Source organism: Terrapene carolina, unplaced genomic scaffold, assembly GCF_002925995.2.
Source record: "Terrapene carolina triunguis isolate 2854851 unplaced genomic scaffold, T_m_triunguis-2.0 Scaffold93, whole genome shotgun sequence".
NCBI classification, from domain to species: domain Eukaryota; kingdom Metazoa; phylum Chordata; order Testudines; family Emydidae; genus Terrapene; species Terrapene triunguis.
The window spans coordinates 9,175,629-9,192,713 of record NW_020664444.1 but is presented as its reverse complement, the minus strand read 5'-3'; the positions used below and the strand labels follow the sequence as shown (position 1 = coordinate 9,192,713).

General features: G+C 54.8%; 1 protein-coding gene across 3 annotated transcripts in view; it reads left to right on the top strand.

Moving 5' to 3' along the window:
• The window catches only part of SLC29A4 (solute carrier family 29 member 4), a 29,517-nt gene extending 16,069 nt beyond the window's left edge, over positions 1-13,448 (top strand). For 2 of the 3 annotated variants that reach the window (XM_029911301.1, XM_024205267.3), the window contains 4 exons: positions 4-139; positions 1,298-1,485; positions 2,022-2,262; positions 3,585-4,102. In XM_029911301.1, the coding sequence (XP_029767161.1) occupies positions 4-139; positions 1,298-1,485; positions 2,022-2,262; positions 3,585-3,727 (708 nt within the window). In that variant the 3' untranslated portion in view covers positions 3,728-4,102. Of the gene's footprint in view, positions 1-3; positions 140-1,297; positions 1,486-2,021; positions 2,263-3,584; positions 4,103-13,300 lie in introns of those variants that run through there. The other variant, XM_029911300.1, reaches the window with a different exon arrangement.
• Positions 13,449-17,085: the final 3,637 nt, after the last annotated feature.

Genomic DNA, 17,085 nt, shown 5'->3' with positions numbered 1-17,085 from the left:
CAGGAAAATCGGCCTTGTGGGCAGGTGGGCTCCCCTCCGGGCAGCCTGGGGCATGAAGCTGAGCTGGCTGGCAGCGGCACCTACGTCAGGTTTGGCGTCCCTCGACCAAGAATCAAAAGGAGCTGGCCCAGCTTCCGAGGTAGGACACCAGCGTCCAGCTGCAGGGACCCGCTAGCCGGGCTGTCCAGACCCTCCCCGGCACTCGCTGTGACGTGCGCGCTTGTCTTTTGCTCTAGCTGGCAGGGACAACACGCTCACTTAAAGGGGCTTTCGGAGGCTGCCATTTAAAGTGGAACTGTCCCCTTTTTATAGTCCTGCGTCTGCTTGAGCATTTCTGTCGTGCCGTTGGGGGAGGAAGGATATTCCCTTACTGAAGGCTCAGGACATCTGGGGTCAGCTCCTCCTTTGCCACAGCATTTTCATGTGACCTTGGGCAAGTCACTTATTCTCTGTATGCCTCGGCTCCCCATCTGCACAAAGGGGATGAAAACACACTCCTAGTTCATCAATATCTGCGAGGCACTCAGAGGTTACTGTGATGGCAGCCATAGACGTCTATCCCTAGGATAGACCTTCCACCCCTAAATGCGTCGCCCTCTAGATACACACAGCATCTCTGAGATGCAGCTGCCTCTGGTGTGGGAGGTGGAATCTATCCAACACATCGCGCTGAACAGCAGTAGAGACAGAGAAACTTTTAGGCCAAAGTGAGGTAATCTCATGATGCACATCACAGGGAGTCTGAGGCAACATTTCTGCCAAGCACTGGACATAAAACAACACTGCCAGCTATCGCAGTCTCTCTCACTTTTTTGCCCTCACAGGGGGCAGGGGAGGAAAGGGAGGTCACAGCTAGTGTAAATTAGCTATTCCCTGGAGTTGGAATTACAGCATTCATACAGCTCTAGTGTCCGATGGAAATCAGAGAGACTGCTTAGGTAGCCTGCTGGATTCAGCCCTGAGTTCTGCTGAAGTCATTTGAACAGCACCTGCTTACAGTCCTGAACCTGGGCCACAGTTCAAGGAATGGAGTCTGGCAAGGGCAAATGGGTTTCCAATGTGGGAGATGGGGTCAGAGTTCTGAGGGCAGAAGCCAGTGTGGTCTTCTGGATTGATACGTCTCTGCCACATGCTGGGAAAGCATCCGTTCACGTGCAGAACTAATCAGCGCCTTTGTGAGCGCCTCTAGACCCGGGCGAAGGCTGGTGGAGGTGAACCTCTCACTGCCATGGCTCTGCGGGGGCAAGAGCGTGGGTTTAGTAATAAGCTGACGAGTTGCTTTGGTGTCCTCCTCCAGACATGATGCTCCATCGCTACGTTGTCTCCAGGGTGATCTGGGCCTACATGCTTTCCATAGCCATGACCTACTTCATCACACTGTGCCTCTTTCCTGGGCTGGAGTCGGAGATCCGCAACTGCACTCTTGGGGAGTGGCTCCCCATCTTAATCATGGCTGTCTTCAACCTCTCGGACTTTGTAGGCAAGGTAGGAGGGGTCCTGGCTAGACTTCCTGTGCAGGCTTCCTTGGGGAGGGTGGGTAGCCGTTAAGGTGCCAGATGGGCAGTAGATTACTAAGGAACAGGTCTCGTCTGATGGCCAGTCTACCCTGCTGTGGAAGAGAACTGGGAGTCAGTTGCCCAGGTTCAGGCCATGGGCTTGGAGTGTCTTGTGACTTCCTGCAGTGCATATTTTTACAGACTTTGTCTTCCCTCTTCTCCTATTAGAAAACCAATCCGATAAAACCGGGTTGTCTGCTGATCTGGTGTGTTATTAAGGATGTGGTTGGTGTGTGTTTGGGCTGAGGGTCTGGTCTAAATGGGGTTGGATTGTTACTGAGGATGGGCTAAATTTGGATTCCTTCAGATCCCACATTAGAGACCTGTTTGTTTCCAGTGGCTTTTTTGCTCTGAAACTACCACTGAGTCTAGGCCGGCCTCCTGAACAGCCCCGCGTTTTATTGATCTAGATTTTACTCCAAAAATCGCTTTACTTTGCAACACAATGTGACCTCTGTGTTTTAGATCCTGGCTGCCTTGCCTTATGACTGGAGAGGGACCCACCTTCTCATCTACTCCTGTCTGCGAGTGATTTTCATTCCCCTCTTTATAATGTGCGTGTACCCCAGTGGGAAACCCACCTTCAACCACCCCGCTTGGCCTTGCATCTTCTCCCTCCTCATGGGGATCACCAATGGGTACTTTGGCAGCGTACCCATGATCCTGGCTGCTGGCAAAGTGAGCCCGGAGCAGCGGGAACTGGCAGGTAGGAGGAATAAAGTGTTGACACATGCCAGCCGCTCACAGGAGCCGTGTAGGGAGGCAGGGACAGTGCTGGCTGGACCCACAGCGTCACAAGTTCCATTTGTGTTTCCCACGGTTAGAAGGGGACCAGGCTGTACTGCCACACCCTTGTCACTGCTCCCGCCTTCGGGCCCATCTGCACTACAGGTGCTGCCGAGTTCTTAGCTGGCTTAACACATGGCCACACACCCCATGGCTAGCAGGTGGCTCCTAACCAGATAATGCGCTGTGGTTTGCCATTGCTCATGACCCTATAACATTATTGGCACCTGCACCTGCGTTTCAACTTCCCACGTGCACCTGGAAGCAGCAGTTGAGCAGGTGGGAGATTGCCCAGATGTACCCAGAATGCATTGCGGCAGACATTGCTGTGGGATGTGGTAGATGTGGGCAGGCCAATGGAGGAAAAGATGCCGTGTGCATGGAACCAGGTCCCATCCTGGTTACATGTTCCACAGCTCTCTGTAGTGTGGAGAGACCCTTACTGCAGTAGGGAGAGACCAGCTGTGCCTAGGTGGGGAGAGAGCAAGAGGTTGGATCACTCCCAAATATTAAACGGGTGCTGGTGGGAAGCAGGCCTCGATGGGTGGTCGAGTCCCTCTCCTGTTCCTTGTTATCCCGGCAATAGCCTCCAGGCTCAGAGGGCTGCAGGCCAGAGAGTGCTGCCTCCGCCCGAAGCCTGGCTATGCACCGACGTGCCGGCTGCCCTGCATGTCGTTTTGCAAGCAGCGCTGGCGCCGATCATGACTTACCCAGTGGTGCCAGCCCAGTATGGGAGTCCTTCCCCAGAAGCCCGATTTCTAAGAGCACCTATGCTTGGGGTCCACCGGAGGGGCAGGAGATCAATGCAGGTGTGAGGATCCTGCTGTCCCTTTGGGGAGGGTGGCACCATTTTGGCCCCAGTAGAGCTCCCCTCCTGGTGGCTGCCTCCTGCCCATGCTGATCCAATTCCTGCTCTAAGGCTCCCCACCCCAGCTCACACCACTGTGGAGCCAGAGTGATGCGCCCCTATCCACTGCAGGGCACAAACCAGTGACCGGACGCACCCTCACTCTCCCTTGGCCTGGTAGCATCGCCACTGGCGCTGGGTTGCCAGCAATGTGCTCTGGGGGGTATGTTACGGATTAGAGCTAGAGCAGGCAACTCTGTCCCAAATCCAGCGGGGCCCAGGAGCATGAGTGGAGACACCTCCTGGCACCCTGTTAGGGTCTGAGCCATCAGCGCATGTCTGGCAGATGAGGGTTAACCTCCTGGCTTCTCTTCCCCATTCCCCTTCTCCTGCAGGTAACACCATGACTGTGTCCTATATGACTGGATTGACGCTGGGCTCCGCCGTGGCCTACTTTGCCTATAGCCTCACCAGTACGTCTCACAGTACCTGTTTCCACACTGAAACCTACAACAGCTCTTTCACGGCGGGGTACTGAGTGGGCGATGCGGCTGAGGCTGCAGAAGCTCTGTGCCGGGACGGGGTGCAGGAGAAGGGGGCAGGTGGGTTGGGCTGGGGAGGCAAGGAGAATGGGAATGATCTGTCCTGTATTTATTAATCAGTTCCCACCCTCGCCAAAATCTGATCCCTGAAATATTAATCCCCCTTCCAGGCCCCTGGCCTGATGGACTGAAAGGATGGAGCCGATCCTCAGGCCTGCGAGCTGGCTACAGGCAGGGCCAAGAGGTGTTTGCAGTGAGTCGTCACTGGCTTCAGCAATGGCACAGAAGTTTGGGGATGACAGTGGGTGTCGCCCTGAAATGGCCATCCCCGACTTAGCCTCCTCTCTGCTTGCTCTTGTGGGCGAGCTCAGTGCTTCTAGGCTGACCTCATCTCCCCGCCCCCCCCCACACCCCACCCCTGCCAGGTCCTCGCGGGGGCTGGATTAGTGGAGCAGAACTTTACAGACGCTGGATACCCATTAGGGGATATAGTGGGTCTAGCGCATGCCTGGTGTAACGCCACTGAAGTCCAAGGTGTTAAACCAGGGATAAGCTTGGCTCAGGGATTTCCCAGCCAGCTGTGGGTCTAGGCTGAGGTGTTATCCTCTATCGACACTTGGCTGTTCCCAGGTGACAAATTAAAAACAAAGGTGAGGGGGCGGGTGAATCGTGGAAGTCCAGCTGATATGTGCCACCGCCATGGAGCCGTTTCTCATGACTCCACTCCTTGGGGGATAGAGCAGTGGGGCTTGCCCATCCGCTGCACCCCTTGCCTTAGCATTTCACCCCGCAGGGGAGAGCGGGGAGGAGACTCCTGAGGTGTAGTTTCCCGATTTTGTACAAGGGCGTGGGGTGTCCCCACCCACCCTGACCCAGAGAGCGTGTGCACACAAAGGACAGGGTGCTGAGACTGGTGGGAATGTGATGGCGTTTGTGTCAGATGTTTGTGGTGCTCTTTGGCTCTGAGATAAAATGGACCCCTTGGCTATACCACCTCTGCATATCCCACCACCATCCTACCGTCCAGCCTCTTGGTCGTCAGACCCGCACGCAGCCGCTTTGCAGTACACGTTACCGCCCAGCACCGTCCTGCTGCGTCACGACTATCACAGCTCCCCAGAGCGCTCCTGACACGTGGCAGGTGTAAACCCAAGACTGAGTGTGCGTGCCAGGGAAGATGCAAAGAGGAGATGATGGGAAAGTGGGGAGACATTGCAAGGTGAGGGGGCAGTGATAGAGGGGCGGAAGAAAGCAGGAGGGAGGGAGAGATAGAGAGAGCCTGACAGAGGGCAGGAGGAGGGGAAAAGACCTGCGGCGACAGAAAGATGCGGCGTTAGAATGAGACACTGTATTGTAATCACTGGCCAAACCCCCACTGGCCTCGATGGGGTAGGAGTGGGGAAGGAGTTATCAATAGCAGGCACCACAACTGGTCTGCCCGGTGTTTGTTACTGTGGCCCTGGGAGTGTAACGCTGTAGGGGGTGTGCCCCTTCCCAAGAGAATGGGTCGTGAGCTGAGCTGAATGGAACCTAGGAGCAGCTGCTCTGCTGGCCTCGGGGATTTGTCTACACTGGCAAATGCTGAAGTAGGGGTGGGTGACAAGCAGGCAAAAGCCCCAGTGTCCTCTCCACACTGCAGCTTCCACCACTGCCATCACCTCTGGGGAGGGATTGATGGTTATGCAGTTTGCTAGTGCAGACTGAGCCTTCTCGAAAGTTCAGTTCTTCCTTTTCCAGCCTCCCCAGAGTGATGCTGTACTAGGAATTCCTGCCCGTGGAGACACAGCAGCTCCACCAGTCACCCACCCTGAAAGACCCAAGGGATTAGCTTTCCCATTCCCCTCTTCGGTCCACCCCCAGAGCAGGGCACGTGATCAGTGACCATTCCACTCTGGTCCCCGGGACAGTGGCAGGCGTTAAGGAGGGTGGGGTGGAGAATAGAACAATCACTGGAGAGTAGGACGGAGCGGCTTCTTCAGCTCAGCTAGCACAGAGCTCATGTGGGGCCCACATGCCCAAGTCCCACTGTTGACACCTCCCCATAAAAGAACATCCCAGTAACTACAACTGCCTCTCTATTGAATGTGCAGGGCCCTAGAGAGAGGCCCAGAGGTTGTGCCACAATCAAGGCTTGCTTCAGTCCTGCATAAGCCACTAAGGTGACTTGACATGGGGGTAGGTTTTTTTCCCCTTGTAAATTGCAGCTCCATGTTGCATACTCTTGCAAGTCTCCTGGTCGTTGGCGTTTTCCATAAGCCCCAGCGCCTGGAGTTAAAAACCTCAGCTTTAATTCAAACAATATACGTTTCCAGCCCTCCTGGTTCTAGAGACAAACCTGAACCCCCAAATCCCTGAAGGCAAATAAAAAACACCCAAGTCTTACTATATTTTTAAAAATCTCATGATTTGTAAACCTTTCTCATGAGTTTCAGGAGCCTGAGCCGTGAGTTTTAAACGCTCAGTGGTGCTGCAGATGTGCCCCGTCTCCTCTTTCAGTGACGTATCACTGAGTCCAGGGGGAGCATAGTATGTGCCACTGGTTTCTTTTATCTGCGTGATGAGCATGTATTGCACAGAGCCGCAAAGTACAGGCATGACTGTATCAAGTAGAGAGACACTGGCCAGTTTTATGATCTTTGGACTAGATCGTAAAGTACATGATAACAAATACTGAGACGAGCTGCTTGCTCCATAAATTTTATATGTGCACGTAGCTCATTTTGTAATATTTTAACTATATTTTAGGGGACGTCATATTCTTTTTTCCCCTTTTTTTTTTTTTTTGTAATACAGAGCAGCTGTCTAAGCTATTTATGGGGAAATCAATAGATTTTTCCTCAGGGGAATCAAACCAAGCACAGGTGTGTCTGCTTGCACCTGGGTCATCCTGCCAGTTGACTAGAAATACCTGATCAGTTGTCACTGGCAGTGAAACCAACGATTAAACAAAGTCATCCAGTCATGGTGGTGAGCTTTGGCCATTCCCTGCAGTTACAGTGCAAGGGTGGTCACGGGCTGCATTTGCATCTGTCTACACCAGGGATCTGCAACCTATGGCACGCGGCTCGCCAGGGTAAGCACCGTGGCGGGCCGGGCCGGTTTGTTTACCTGCCGTGGCCGCAGTTTTGGCTGATTGCGGCTCCCACTGCCCGCGGTTCGCTGCTCCAGGCCAATGGGGGCTGCGGGAAGCGACGCGGGCCGAGAGATGTGCTGGCCGCCCTTCCCGCAGCCCCCATTGGCCTGAAGCGGCAAACCACGAACACTGGGAGCCGCGATCGGCTGAACCTGCGGACGCGGCAGGTAAACAAACCGGCCCGGCCCACCAGGGTACTTACCCTGGCGAGCTGCGTGCCAAAGGTTGCTGATCCCTGGTGTACACTGCAGTTAGACATACCGTGAGGCTGGCCCCTGCCAGCTGACATGGGCTCACGGGCTTGGCCTGCGGGCAGGGGCGGCGCCAGGCACCAGCGCAGCAAGCGCGTGCCTGGGGCGACAAGCCGCGGGGGGCGGCAGTCAGGTAGCCTTTGGCGGCATACCTGCGGGAGGTCCGCCGGCCCGCAGCTTCGGCGGCGGGTACGCTGAAGGCGCGGGACCGGCAGATCACCCGCAGAAACGCTGCTGAATCCGCGTTACCAGCCTGACTGCCATGCTTGGGGCGGCAAAAAACATAGAGCCGCCCCTGGCTGCGGGGCTGGTTAATTGCAGTGTAGACGTTCCAGCTCATCCTGCACTCCAAGCTCTGGGATCCTGCCACTTTGTAGGTCCCTAGAGACTGGGCTCCAGGCCAAACGTGGATGTCTACACTCCAATTAAACAGCCCCACAGCCCGAGCCCTGCGAGCCCATTTCGGCTGGCATGGGGCAGCTGTAGGATTGCAGTTGCTGTGTAGACATACCCTAAGTGGCCAGGGCCTGCAGTCTCAAAGCCATGTGACTTTAGTCATGGCACAAAGCCTTTTCCTTTGCAGCACAATGCTCCATGCACCACTTCAGCTAATGGTTCCTTGCCATCCTTCCCTGGCCTCTTTCCTGCTTTCTATGCAGAGTCACAGAGTGTAAGGCCAGAGGGGATTAACATCATATTCTTGGGCGGCCAACCTGCTGCATAGCACAGGCCAGAGAATTTCGCCTGCAGTGGAGGGGCCTAGTCCTCCCTTCTGTGTAACCTAGCAACACTTTTCTGCCAGCATCGTGTGCTCACACAGAATCTAGCACTACATTGAACACACGTCCTCAGCGCTGAGTTGGCTGATGGACAGAAAACGAGCCGTGTCAACCACTCCTAATGCAGTGACGACACTGCCTCCCAGCCAACCGCTCGATGCTTTGTTGGGGTGAGCTGGCGGGGGCATGGTCAGGAGCCAGGCTGCCTTATAATAATATAATATATGGAGATATACCTATCTCATAGAGCTGGAAGGGACCTTGAAAGGTCATCAAGTCCAGTCCCCTGCCTTCACTACCAGGACCAATTTTTTTGCCCCAGATCCCTAAATGGCCCCCTCAAGGATTGAACTCACAACCCTGGGTTTAACAGGGTAATGCTCAAACTGCTGAGCTATAGCTAGGCACTTTATGCCAACTATCCCTGAGCCAATGAGTGAGGAGGAATGGTTTTTAAAAAGAGCGCTAGTGGCAAAACAGCCACAGACTGTGCTTGCCTTGTTTTAAGAGAGTTGTGCTCTGAAGAGTGGATTGATGAGGCCTAGCTTGTCTTCAGAGAGCCTCCCAAACCAAGCCACCTTCCCCACACGCTGAGGGAGTTTGGCTCTGGAGCCAGACTTCACAGCTGGGTCTGGAGTGGTTGCTACATAAGGTCACTTTGTAGGCTAGCCCCCGAAAACGGTACAGGAAAGGCCGAGCTGTCAAATGTACCGCCCCCAATAGCTCTAGAGTTGTGTGTCAGCCATTCCAGACTCATTTGCTGTCCTATGTGCTGCGAAGGAAATCAATCCATTTTAAAGAATTAATAAAGTATTTGGGAGAGCTAGTTCAGCTAGTGTAAATTGTCTAGAGGCAGCGACACGGGAAGCGATGCGGCCAAAAAGTACGTGGCTTTGTAGGGAATACGAGCACATGGCTCCATCTCCCGCCTCGCCCGCCATCACCCGCTTCGCTGCTGGGCCTGGGCGGGAGAGTGGCGTGCTGTAAAAGAACGTTGGCTCATGGCAGCCTGTGCGCTAGAGCAGGGCAGACAAGCTGAGTGGAGGGACAGGGCACCAAACACACTCCCTCGCACTCCCAATGGCCCAGCTTTGTTGCAGGGACAGCTGGTGAATCAGAGGAGCTGAGAGTTGGAGTCAGGCTAAGTAAGTAGGGAAATGAATTCGCCGGGGCTGGTTTTAAACCGTTCTTCCCAGGAAGGGGCTGATGGAGAGGGAAAGCAGTCTAGCCATCAGAGGATGGTCAGCTCAGAGGCCTTCCCAGCTCTGCCACTGGTCCCCTGGGCAAAACGGAGCTGATGATAGTACGTTCACTGGGGATGGGGTGGGTCATTCACAGAAGTATTTGTAAAGCACATTGAGAGCGTCAGCTGGATGGTGCTGTAGGGGCCAAGAGCATGATTAGCACAGCTTCCCAAGCCAGGGCTGACCAGCCTCGAGCTAGAACAGGGCTAGGCCTCGTCTGCCAGGGCCAGGCAGTTTGGAGCCATTTCTGGGAGATCAGCTCAAGTGGGCCGGCATGTGGATGTGCCCCTCTGGTTTCAGAGCTCTGTGCAGATGGCTGAGGAAGGGCAGGGCAGGAGAGGAGGCGGCACTGCCCCACCCATGGCACTGGCCCCATCATCTGCCCTGCGCCGATACCTGCTGCTGGGGTTCCGTGTTGATAGCACGTCAGCGAGAGCGGTGGCCTTCAGCATCCACAGCTCCCCCAGACGCTTGCACCGGCCAAGGCAAGCTCAGTGAGGGCCACGGCCTGCTGGTTGGTGCGTGGGAAGACGTGATGGGACCAGTGTTTGTGAAGGGTTCAGGATCACGTGGTTGCTTGCCTCAGTGACGAAGCCCTCACCACCAGATTTTATTCAGGATCGGGGGGGGGGGGAGCACCCCAACTACTTAATTCTGCCCCGTCCATCCCACCCCTCCTGATTAGGAGCAGTTACATGTGCTACCTAACCCTTTCAGAAAGTGCCTAGCTCCCGCCAGTGTGTCCTTGCCCCATGCAGTGGGACCAGGTTTATATCAATGGAGAGAGCGATTTAATAGTGTAGCACATCCGTGACCCCGGCAACACATCTTGGTTGCTGGTCCTGGCCAATCAGCCCTTCACAGCAACAGCAGGGAGAGGCGCCAGATCTCCCTTCTTCCAAACCGTTGGCGTCAAAGCCGACGCTCCATCAGTCAGCAGCAAGAGCGGGGGCCGTGACACCAAGGCTATAGCTTAATTACAGGGGTGGCCCACCTGTAGCTCCGGAGCCACATGCGGCTCGTCAGAAGTTAATATGCGGCTCCTTGTATAGGCACCGACTCCGGGGCTGGAGCTACAGGTGCCAACTTTCCAATGGGCCAGGGGGTGCTCACTGCTCAACCCCTGGCTTGGCCACAGGTCCTGCCCCCACTCCACCCCTCCCCACCCCCAAGCCTGCCATGCCCTCGCTCCTCCCCCCACCCACCCAGAGCCTCCTGCACACCACGAAACAGCTGATCAGGAGGTGGGGGAGGGAGGAGGAGGCACTGATCGGTGGGGCTGCCGGTGGGCAGGAGTTGTTGGAAGTTGGGTGCGGGGGAGCTGATAGGGTGCTGCTGACGTATTCCACTGGCTCTTTGGCAATGTACATTGGTAAAGTCTGGCTCCTGCTCAGGTTGGCCACCCCTGGTTTAAGAGCTCATCCACAGGGCTGTTCAGGGGCACTGGCTGAGACGATTGTGAACGCTGGTGGCAGAGGGAGGTTAGTATTGGCCAATCATCACTTAGTGCTTAGCGGGAACGGGTGCAGAAATATGTGCTCCTCTTCTGGTGCACAACCGTGTGGAAGGTCCGATGGGGAGGAGCCCAGTTGGCTGGGTTGATGTACACTGATCAGGGAACCTGCAAGCACCGGCTTGGATTGAACAGCGTGGGTAGTTGCTAAGCATAGGTTCAACTGTGGTGTATAGGGACCCGAAGGTCTGCACCCCACCGTACACAGAGGCCACAGTTATAGCAGGTTTAATGCCCATCATGGTGCTTTTTTGCAATGCAGAGAAGCCTAGTACGCATTTTAACTGGGCTCGCTGCTAAGAGTGTTACTTAAAGACCTGGACAGAGGAAGTATTTGCCGAACATGTTTTGCCAAACCCCAGGACCGGTGCTGTGTAAGCTTGAGTGCCAGCTACTGGCCTCTGAGCCGTTAACGTCCACTGTACAGATCTGCTGCCAGCCAGCCCACGTGGCACAACTCCAAGCCATGCCGACGCCAAAGCTGGTTGCCCCCTGTGCTTTCCCAGCTGCCTTTCCCGACCTACCTGGGATTTAATTATGGTGTGACCACAGCACACAAGAGCGCCAGCACAGCGTAGCTGACGCCTATGGCACAACAAAGAAGAAATCTAGTTATGGACCTGGCGTGGGCTTTAATGGGTGGCAGGAGGTGACACACACCTGTGGCTGCAGCGCTGTAACAACAGGCTGGCGCACAGCCTAAACTGCCATGGCAACATGGGCTGCTGATCTTGTGGCCAGGGTGGATGGGGCCAAACTGTGGCGGAGCCACCATACTCTACCCCGGGTCGGGAACGGAGCTAGACCACAGTTTTGAAGATGCGCTTGGCCAGGCCTCATGTACTAGAGCCTTATTTGCACACAGCAGGTTCAAGCCTGTGTCAAACTGCTTGCACACACCCCCCACATTTGGAGACCAATGGCTTGCTGGTTTCCCTTGCCTCTTCCTGGGGAAAGGCCATACTCGATGAGCACAGGCGTCCAGCCTCAGCTCTTTGCGTCACTCCAAATGGCGGGACCCACACACACGGCTTGTTGGACATGCGTCCGGGCAGGCTTTGTTCCCGCCTACGCTGCAGGTACCGTCACGGCAGCGGAGCGCTTACAACACCATAGATGTCAGTGGGCCGCGCGCTCACCCTGGCCAGTGCTGGGTCGTTACAGAATGCGAGCATGGGTCTAACTAGAGCTGAGTGGGTAGGAGCTAATCGGGCCATCCACCCTCGCCGCCTGCTGCCATTTTCTCAAACCAATTCACTACTGTAAATTAGTCACTCTGTCCTGTAGCTTGTCCAGCAGCCATTGCTGGTGTGTATGTGACATTGGGGGGGGGAAGGGGTGGTAATCTTGGTTCATTCTGATTGGCCAACCCAGGGAGACGATATTGTTTGTGGTGTCCCCCCCCCCCCCCCGGGATGAGAATGACTTGGGTCCAATCCTCACATTTCCCATTCAAAAAGCCACTGCCTTTGACTAGCCTCCAACATTTGATTTAAAGTGGCTGGCCACACAAATGTGCCTGCCAGCAAACTCCTTGGCTAGGGTGGCATGGAAAGCAGCTGGAAAACACAGCCTGAGCATGGGCAAAGCAAATGCCAGTTTTGTTTTGTTCTTTTTTAATTGGGGTGACTGGTCACGTCTGGAGAGATTTGCTCAGTGCTTGGCCCATTGATGGAAGGGAGCCTAAACTGTGGTAGAACCTGTCTGGGTCTCTCATGTGAGCTTTTCAGTGATGATGGGCTAGGGTGATCAGATGTCCCGATTTTATAGGGACAGGCCCAATTTTGGGTTCTTTTTCTTATATAGGTTCCTATTACCCTGCACTCCCTGTCCTGATTTTTCACATTTGCTGTCTGGTCACCCTATGATGGGCCCTGGTCAGCTAAAAGAGTCCTCCAGGAAAATCCTAGCGTGCAATTTATGCCTGTCCGCCACACCAACACCCATTATAAAAAAATGCTTTACGACTGAGCTCAGCGGTGCATTTAAAGTCCATGATGCCGCCTGCAAGAGCAGGTTGAAAATTGCAGTCAGCGAGGGGAACTGGGCACTCCATTTCCGTAGCCGCTCCCCCCAGAAGCGTTGGGAATTGCAGAAAAGACAAATCAAGTGGCATTGTGTGAAGGAGCCAGTCGTGTGACAAATACAAGCTGATTCACGAGCATGCGGTTTGCGACTAAGCAAACATCGTATGGGCCGGCTGAGCAGGGCCATTTTATAGCCTGTACCAGCTTATCAAAGCCAAATCACGTGTGTTTGACCGGCAGGGTTTACAGGTGTAATATGACTGTTTAGTGGCACGTGCAGCCTCCCATCTAAGCTTGTCCAGTGTGTGTGTCCATAAACTTAGGGCAACATTAACTGCAAGCCACACTTCGAGGTTGGCACCTTTCAGTATGTTCTTTTCTGCCCCTGAAAATACCCCCAGGCCCAGCTAGACGGGCAATTAAGGGGCTACTCACTACATAGCAGGATGGAAGCAGCATCATGTCTCAGCCCAGCTGCTGTCAGGTTCCCTTGAACACACAGGGTGGTTTGTGAGGGAGCCTGGCTTGCTCTGGAGTTGGCTCCCCTCTTGGCGTGCGGGTGCGTATGTGCCGGCCTCCTTATCCCAGAGTGCTGCTGAAACATCTTTGTTTGCATCCACAGGGCAGTAGCGCCGTGGGCTGCGGGCCGGGCTAAGCTAAAGACTCTAATGCGCGTCTCTCTCAGGAGGGGTTTCAGGCCTCGTCCAGTCTCTGTGTCGCTGTCTTAGTTGTCACTTTGCTGTTGTGTGTTTGCTGATGAATAAACTCTGTTTTTTGTAAAAGGCACCAGAGAGCAGGCCCCGGGTCACTTCCTTTCTCTGCTGGGGGAGGTCTGGCCAGAGGGGACAGTCAGCAGCCAGCCAGCAGCCATTTGCTAGTCACTGAGCCTCAGCGGTATTTAGGTGCCCACCACCTATTGATTTTAGTGGGAGTTAGGCACCTGAATAGTTTTGCCCCTCTGGGACTAGAGGGCAAAAGCAGGGTGCCGCCCTCGCCCCACCATCCCTTCCAGCACAGTCTGTACAGCCCTTTGGTAGCCCCACAGCCCCAGCCCCAGTCAGTGGACCTGGGGCAGCCTCGGGTCTGTTATTACAGTCCCTCAGTTTCCCCACCTGTAAAATGGGGATAATAGCACTGCCCTACCTCACGGGGCTGGGGGTGTGAGTCAGGGCAGAGATGGGCCTAGACCGCAAGAGTTTCTGCCTCCTGGCCCTGCGTGCATGGCCCTAACTCACACTGCCCTACTCAAGCTTTTAAAGCCCAGTTTAGGAATACATTTTATTCAGCTTAGATCACAAAGTAAAACAGTAACTCACGCCCCACCATTAGACAATTAAACCTGTGAGCCTTTGCTCCCAAAAGAACAGGAGCATTGGATTGTGGGGTCAGGCCCGTCAGTGGGGCAAAGGGAGCAGTCCTTGTCACGGCTTGGGAAAAAACCTCCTCCCCCATCTGGTGGGATGTCAGGCAAAGGCTCCCTCTGCATGCGCCCACCATGAGGCTCTGGGCAGAAGCCTCCTGCTTCTTTGCTACATCATAGCTGGGGCCAGCCAGACTTTGCCACCTTGAGGGCTGTTAGCAGCTTGCTAGAAGCCTAAATATGCCTCTAAAATAGCCTTCCACGGCTAGTGCCACCACAAATGGGCTCAGCCTCGAGAGAGGAGGGAAATTGCTTTCCTTTGGCGTTCACCAACAATAAAAGCCATCCACGACGCAGCGGCAGCCCCGCCCTGCCATTACAGGCACGCGCCTCGGGCACGCCACAGGTTGTGCTGGCCCATTGAGTCCACGGGATGCCTGGAAGCTGGAGAAAAAGGTAGAGGATGCCCCTAGGAAGTCACCATCTGAAAACTAGCACCTCAGCCGGCATTCAGCGCCAGTGCCATGGGGCAGCTGCACACCCGCCGCACAACCAGGCCTGGGCAGGAGGTAAATGGTTATTAGGCCGTCTCCTGTCAAAGCCAAGTGCCAAGACACACTCAAACACTAAATAACCAAGTCTCCTTCTGCAGTGCCCAGGCCTGAAGGGGGGAGGTGGGGTCGTGGCGCAAGGAAAATGGGAGCCTTGACCTCACTCTGCTGAGTTCTAACTCAGCGCCTTTGTGTAAGCCTGGCCGTGTTGGTTAAGCTCTCGGAGACAAATGCAACAGTGTGAATTTAAACTGATCTAGTTAGATCTGCAGGAACCTCATTTCGCTCTAAGAGCAGTCTAGCGTGGTTGAGTTTATACCTCTTCCCCATTTAGTTAAAATAAACCAGATTAGGTGTGTCCACACACGGGCTTTGCACCAGTGTAACTAAATCAATTTAATGGTGCAATTTTCTCATTGGCTCAAAGCTCAGGCTGCTCACGTGTGGGAAGGCGGCCAGGCAGGGAATAAGTTGCAGCATAGTGCACCGTAGAACCACAGATGGTCTACTGCCTTCGCTAGTTGCTACAATCCAAAGTCAAAATCAATGGGCACTGTGGGTGCATGGCCATCCTGAAAGGCAGGTCTCTAGCGTCGGTCATTCAACGTCCAAGGCAGCCCTAATTAGAGGCCCTTTTTAAGTTGTCTCCAGCAGGACCTCGGAGGCCAGTGATGGATTTGTTTGGAAGCTTACCTGACCCGAGAGAAAAACCTAGTGCTGGGAGACAAGGGCTTGAGGTTAAACTCCAGGTGGACAGGTTCCTGGCTCAGCTGGGTTAGCTTGTTTGAATCCCGAATCCCCTGAAATAGGAACAGGCGTCTTAGCCAAGCTGATGGGAATTCCCTGGGACGTGGGAGACTGCGAGTGAAACGCCATAGCTTAGCTGAGCTGGCCAGAGCAGCTGGGGTGGGAATCAGGGCTGCTTACATGCTGCAGGCAGCCAACATTGGAAAGCCACTGCCTCCCTTCTGGCCAGTCTCATTTTAACAGACGTCTCCTGTCCTTGTCTCTGCCCCCCCCCCCGCCCCGCCCCGCCTCGCCTCGGCCGTGCCCTGTCCTGTCTCATTCTAGGCTGCGTGCTCCCAATGGCAGACTCGCCCTATCCATGCAGCGCTGGCTGTTACTTGCAGCTTCTGAGAGACGGCTATGTCTGGCTCCTGTTAGGAAGTTACTGTGCTAATGGTTCTTTTCCAATGCTGAACTGGGAAAGCCAGGAGACAGTGAGGTGCAGCCACCCTGTGTCATCACAGGTACTGAAAATACATGTGCCTTGGCCAGGAGGTCGTTGGGCTCAGCAGGGGTGCATGGCTCTCCATCAGCACCGCTGCTTTCCCCAGCTTTCTGGTAGAAGAGCATCCAGCACAATCCAGCCTTGCAGTTTCTGCAGGAACAGCCCAGGCAGCAGACACCCCAACCCAGACTGGGGGCAGTGCAGGACCGATGCACATTTCCCCCAATACCCCTTTCACCTTGTTCCCCCGGCCCAGTGCAGAGGCTCCAAGCAAGCCAAATATTAGCTTGGGGGGCTCAACATGTCCAGGCTAACTCACTCCTTTCCCCACCTGGGGTCAAAGCAGCCAGGCCTGAAGGTCACTCTTGTTCCCTTTGCTCCAGCCACCATCTCCTTGGCTACAGAGGTGCCCTGGATTACTCCTCTGGCTGAGAACAACCAAGGAAGATGGTTCCATAGAATCATAGAATATCAGGGTTGGAAAAGACCTCAGAAGGTCATCTAGTCCAACCCCCTGCTCAAAGCAGATTTTTGCCCCAGCTCCCTAAATGGCCCCCTCAAGGATTGAACTCACAACCCTGGGTTTAGCAGGCCAATGCTCAAACCACTGTGCGATCCCTCCCCCCATCAGGAGCCTAGCACTGATGCTCCTGCAGTGGCCCACACCCCATTCATTGCACTGCTCCTTCCGCTGCATTGCAGGCATCTACCTGCCGCCCCCAAAACCTGCACGTGCCTCCTCTCTGCTCCCCACCCTGGGAGCAATGAGTGCTCCAGACGCAGGGCAGAGTATTCATCAGACTTGTGCTCGGAGCCAGGTTTGTTGGGTGCTGTGTAATTAGACCATTGCACCCCTATGGATGCCCTAGGGAGGGCCACTCAGAGAGGGTGTCAAACTCAATCACCTAAGTCTGGCTGTCACAAATCCACAACGGATCTGTTTGGCCGCTCTCAGCTAACCCAGCATAAGGGTGTACCAAAGCTTGACGGCACACTTAATAGACAGCGTGGACTGAACCCAGGACCATTAGCACTAAGACTGCATCTCTCCTAGACACCTGAGCCATTGGCAACTGAAGCAGTAGGATAGCAACGTACGGAGTAACAGCACCGTGTGGGATAGTATCCTAACCATGTCATAGTAGGGGCGGTTCTGCCCTGTGTCCACCCTTGGGCTATGCTGCACCCTTGAAGGTACATTGCCCTCTGGGTATCTCACTTGCTAGTGCAGCTCCTTGATAGGGTGGCTTCTGGGAGCCCAGGGG